Source organism: Lactuca saligna, chromosome 4 (genome assembly GCF_052625555.1).
Source record: "Lactuca saligna cultivar CGN05327 chromosome 4, ASM5262555v1, whole genome shotgun sequence".
Classification (NCBI taxonomy): Eukaryota; Viridiplantae; Streptophyta; class Magnoliopsida; order Asterales; family Asteraceae; genus Lactuca; species Lactuca saligna.
In genome coordinates this window covers 322,084,769-322,091,029 of record NC_136420.1, presented here as the reverse complement: position 1 = coordinate 322,091,029, position 6,261 = coordinate 322,084,769, and the positions used below count along the sequence as shown (strand labels likewise).

At 32.9% G+C, this 6,261-nt stretch overlaps 1 protein-coding gene across 1 annotated transcript; it reads left to right on the top strand.

Annotated features, from left to right (window-relative positions):
* Nucleotides 1-4,878: 4,878 nt before the first annotated feature.
* Nucleotides 4,879-6,041, top strand: LOC145039799 (uncharacterized). Its single transcript, XM_078987808.1, has one exon. The coding sequence runs from the start codon at nucleotides 5,004-5,006 to the stop codon at nucleotides 5,859-5,861; it is 858 nt and encodes a 285-aa protein (XP_078843934.1). The 5' UTR covers nucleotides 4,879-5,003; the 3' UTR covers nucleotides 5,862-6,041.
* The last annotated feature ends 220 nt before the right edge of the window (nucleotides 6,042-6,261 follow it).

The following is a 6,261-nucleotide window of genomic DNA, read 5'->3' as shown; positions in this document are numbered from 1 at the left end:
GTGTTTGTGCCTTGAATCATCAAATTTGGGGGCTTGGAAGAGGGTTTACGGCCCAAGCACATGCTTAGGCCATAAACACCCTCTAAATATGCAAACCAAGCCCACAACACTTCCAAAAACTCATTTAAGCTTAAGATATGACCAATGGACTTGCTATTTCGGACTTGGAACATTTAAACACTAACATTTGAGGGGTAAAATAGAGTTTACAGCCCAAGCATATGATTAGACCATAAACTCCCCTAAACCATGTCAAATGAAAGTTTAAGTCCCCTAAAGAGCCTTATACCCATACTAGAACATGTTAGGATTAAGCCAAGAGCCTTAGAATCAAAGATTGGAGGTGTACAAGAGTTTACTACCGTAAACCATGGGGTTTACAGCCGTAAACTCCTAAGGAGTGGCCTTTGGACCGTAAACTCCAAGGGGCTTGAAACCACTCACTTACACTCCTCCCATGAGTGTACGGCCGTAAACTCATGGGGGATGAGGTCCCCTAACCGTAAACTCACTTAAGGTGAGTTTTAGAAGAGTAAACTCCATGGTGAGGTCTTATACTCTTTCCTAGTAACCCTTTAGCCTCCTAGCACTCAACCATAAGACCTTTAATCACATTTGGATGCATATATGTGTTTAATTAGGGTTTAAATCACTAATTATTTGGAAACATATGTCTTCATATGTTACTAGGGTCATAAAGGGTGTACAAGTCTCTACTTGACACCAAACATTCACCCGACACTTCCACCCGATCCACTCATTGTAGGTGAGTTCATACCCCTTAATGAACCTTTCTAAATGTTTTTACATGTTTTAGGGGGGGAGGGGGGATACAAGTACAATACTACATGTTTTATTATCAAATCATATGTGATTTACAATATTTCATCAAAAAGAGATTTCTCTACACTTTTAGATACGTATCGATAAAATTGTTTTAACTAATTATCAAATGCGTTTTTAAGGTTAAATTGTTGTTAAACTACTTTCAAAACTACGTTTATACTACTTTCCTTTATAAATAAATAAATATATATATATATATATATATATATATATATATATATATATATATATATATATATATATATCTACATTAATATATTTATATAAGTAAGACTTGAAGTACTTAGGATCGATAGATCGCCTTATTTCCTGTTCTTGTTTGATGTGGTCTTAGGGTACTGGTTGTCCGTCCGACTATCGTTGAATTCTTAGTTATATATCATATTTATTTGTGTTAGATATGAAAGTTTTCATTTTATTCATTACCTTTGTTGATCAGAGGCAGGAATTCACATACTCTAGTTAACTATAATAGGTATAGTTAAGGCTACTGCTCGTTACCTCTACTACTACTATACTCATTATATCTGTTAATACTACAAGCTAACTCAAGTATAAGAGAACACTCTACTTACTATACTAAAAGTCTACCATACTAAAGCATAAGAGAATTCACTAATACAAAGTATATCACACTATCTCTCTATAAGGTACTCTACTGCACTTACACCATGTGACCAGGGCTTCCCGAAAAGAAAGCAACACTATATGTATAGATCTATATGGAACTGACACTATTACATCCCGACTGTTAACTACAGTCCAAGCCGACTAGGCCAAGGGTGGCACTACATTACTTCACTATGCATGATTGGGAAGTTCATTGGACACTCTACTACTTTACAGTTGGTCACATGAGCAGTTACACTTATATCCAAATAAATACACTAAGACTTCAAGTCTAAACTAATATCCTGAAGTAATTAAAGATCTACTACTAACTAAAGTTAAAACACTACTACTGTTAGCAAGCATAACATTTCTTCAGCCATATTACTCACTTGAGGACTATTACTACACTTATACAATTGATGGTTTCAAAGATAATACTTTTACACACTCAAAGGATTGACTTACAAATGTACTTTTCTGGAAAATATAGGATTTTCTAGGGATTTCTTCTACTCATAAATACAAATTTTAGCTCTTATACTATAAGTTTGTAAACACTTTTATACTACAACAACACTAAATTCTTATGAACTCACCAACTTTATGCTGATACTCGTTTTCAAAATAACTTGTATCCTCATGTCAAAGATAGACAGGTATAGGGCAGCTTTTGGAGAAGATGGAGCATATACAAGACTCATCTTTTATTTTTTGTTATACTTTTGGTGTCTATTAACTGTGCAGAACACAATTGTAATTATTATCACTATATATATGAAATGGTTGTTGTTTCTTGTTTTTACTTTTATGCAATTGTAATGATATTGTACATGACTTCCTCTACCCCAGAACGTATTCCGCCGTTCTCAGTTTTAGAGTGTGACACAGTGGGACCTGTAGGTCTACGAGTGACGAATGTCATACCATTTCGATGTCTTCGAGCGTCGTGTTTTACTAAGTCGATCAAGTATGTTTACATTTATATCACATTAAACCTTAATAATAATTGGCTTAAGCTAGTTAGTACAACAGTAGTTACTATAATACAACACTACAATACTTTATTATTTTCCCTATTGCATTCATATTGTGATCTTCTCATATAAACGGTAATGTAAAAACTATATTTTGTTAATAATAGTCACACTTGGGAAAAATACATTTTTACAAGAAACAAACAAACAGAACATTGGATAACTTGGTAAAAGACTACTTTTAGTAGAAAATATAGGATTTTCTAGGAGATACAAACATTTACTACAAACTTATACTTCAAACACTTACAAACATTTTCATACAAACAATGTCACTAAAATATTTATGAACTCACCAGCTTTAAAGCTGATAAACTCTTTCAAAATAACTTGTATTCTCAAATTATCAGTAGACAGGAACTGGTGCCAGGTTTTGAGAAGATGGAGTACATTCAAGACTCATCTCTTATTTTGATTAATGTTTTTGGTGCCTTATAACTATACATAACACACTTGTACTAAAATTATATTATTAATGCAATGGGTGATGTTGTTGCTTGTTTACTATTATGTTTTGTTGTAATACTGTACATGACGTCCTCCGCCCTGAAACATTTCCGCCGTTCAGGTTTTGGGGTGTGACATGAGCTAAGTGAAACCAATTACCAAATTCTAATAAACTAGGCTGTTGAAATCGTTGTTTACAAGTTTTATCACACTCGGTTCAATCCGTATTTTTAAAAAACCGGCCAGTTTGATCTGATCTAGAATATTATATAAAACTGGTCGTTGATAAACTGCTCTCATCACCGGTTCCCAGTTCGACCTATATCTAGACATATCCCATAAAGCATGAAAAGTCTTGTAAAATATTAAAATGACAAGATATGATAATTTTTATTCAAAAAAAGATATCCTACCATCAAGCTATATATCATTCCCGAAAGGAATTTCTTTTCCATAAGACTATCTTTCTGGTATCCTTCGTAGCAGAGAAAAAACTATCAATCTTAGGAAATAAAAAGTTACACTGCATGCCTAGCTAGGTTATATTTCACATAAGAATTGGTTGATGGGCCAAAAAACCGGATCACTTAACGTCATTCGGAATTTTTATGGACGGCCTTGCTAGGCTTGGTTTGAACGAAATGATTGGCTGGCTATTGATAAGAAAACTAAGAAAAAAACTAATAGGAATACAAAATTTACCACGCGTTACACAATTGGTTAAAGAATTTGAAAACATATTTATATCTTCGCATGTCATGTTAAATTCGCGAGATAATATATCATTATTGAAGCATAACTACACAAGATCGTACATATCAATTTCCATTGCAAAGTTTGCCAAATCATGATTTATAAGCTGTAAAGTTTTAAACATTATGGGATTTAGTGCAATTGATTTGAACAAACCCGAAATTAAATTGGATTATCAAGCCATTTCATTCTTGATGATTAAGCTTTTCCATTCTGGAATATTAAGCAATTGTCGCAATTTTTATGGGATCAAGCCATTTGGTTTCGATGATTTTATTTTAAAACTTTGTTAAAAATAAATATGAAACTTTAATAAAAAAAAAATTAATTTGAGAAAACTAAAACTAAAATAAAAAGTGTATATAGTGGATCAAATATCCACATCACATCGATATAATACGAATCAAACATTAAAAAAATATGTCCTAATTAAAGAACGCATATATTGCTAAGCTTTTTAAAACTAAAAAAAAAAAAATTAAAAAAAAAAAATTAAATAAAAAAAAAAATTAAAAAAAATAACTATCGATTAAAATTAAGATATATATTAGAGACTTTAAGCCAACATTCGTGATAGTAGGTTGCTATATGTTAATATTAACCTTTAAAATTCTGTATATTATGTAAGAAATACTTTCACAAGCAAGATTTTTTGCCCGAGTCCATTAAAACCAGAAATACTGTTTTCACTGATCTATCAATCACTTACAAGAATGACTCAACAAATGTGGTCACATCATTAGATTGCATATATATAATATAGGTCACAGAGTCACATAAGGTTATGAACTGGGTGTTCGATTCTACTGAGTATTATATTTTTCTACTGTTGACCAATTTAATATATTATAATAGTATATAACAGCAGTTTACCAAGTAAGAAATTACTATGCAGTGCTGAAATCATATCCCGCGAACTAAATTTGTACACACTGAAAACCAGAGTCATCTGAATGATCTTTCTTACTTACGACGTAGTTATGTATATATACTTAAACCATATCTAGGTTTTTATTCTTTTCAACTTATTAATATATATGTATATATAATTAATTAATTATCTTGAAATGTAAAGGCAGTACAGTTTCTATCCGATAGTACCTGTAGTCTATGCCTTTTTTTTTTTTTTTTTTCATTATTAGGAACATGTATGATCCGACTTGTGCCCTAAAACGGAAGATGCACAGTGCAAAAGCATACGATTGGAGGAAGTCCTTTAAATTCAATCTTACCAAGATCTTCTTTTATAATATTATATTTGAACTTCTTGATTAAGAAAGTATCAATTTTCAGATTTTGTTTCTAAATACAATGTGTTCTTCAAATCCTTCCCAAAAAATTCCTTCTTCAACCCATGTCTCTCCTACATTCAGTTCGTTCTTTGACCTTGAAAAAGATGGTTTTTATTTTAGCCACCATGAACACAACGGTAACCCATTTGTGTCTCCACCACCCTCATCACCACCACCGGAAGTCACTGCAAATACGCAAGATTTGACTTGTCAGCAGGTTCAAGAAGGATCCGTGTTGCAGTATAGTGATGATTATGATGATCTTTTAGAGTCGATAGTTTATCCTTGTAAGAAGAAAACAGTTAACAGTAAGAAAGATGGGCATAGTAAAATCTACACAGCTCAAGGCCCTAGAGATCGGAGGGTGAGATTGTCCATTGATATTGCTCGAAAGTTTTTTGAGCTTCAGAACATGCTAGGGTTCGACAAAGCAAGCAAAACCCTCGATTGGTTGTTTACAAAATCCAAGGTCGCCATTAAGGAGCTGGTTGAAGAAACAAAGCACTCATCGTCTTCAACAGTTAGTACTGGTCAATGCGAATTGGCTTTTCTTGATGACGATGAAGGTGAGAACAAGTCTGAATTCAGGTTTGTTAATGGAAAAATGAAGAAAATAACTCAAAAACAGAAATCCGGGCATCGTGTTGATCTTGCGAGAGAGCAGTCAAGAGCAGAGGCAAGAGCTAGGGCTAGAGAAAGGACAAAAGAAAAAATGCGGATTAAGATGCAACAATATGGTTTGAAAAAATTTCCTGACGAGTACTCTTGTCATGCAGTAAGCTCTTCAAACTTAACTCTTCAGTCGAGCTTTTGGGGTCAGATAGAATCACAAAGTGATTACAACGAATCAATTGTGGAAAAAATGTTTTTTATGTAATTAGGGTTACCCAAATCTGTAAGATTTCATTTACTTTCGTTGTTTGTTTAATTTGTCAACAGAAGTTTGAAAGAAATGCAGGAGAAAATGTGGGTTTCAGCCAGTAACCGGATCTAGTAATCATCTTCTTGCACTAGTTGATTTGGGGGGGACCTAGAGCTTTATATTGTCAGGATGTAGTAAGTGTACAATATTGATTAACCAAATTGTTTAATATTATTTATTCCTGATTATCGTGTTCCTACGTGGTTTGAAGTGAATGCAAACAAGATTTCACAATGCCACACATAAGTATTTTTTTTTAACTCAGTTTACTAGATGATATTAATATGTTAATATCCTTCTAATGAGGTTTCGTTTGTCAACCGAAGAAAGGAAGTTTTTTAGCATTTATAAATTT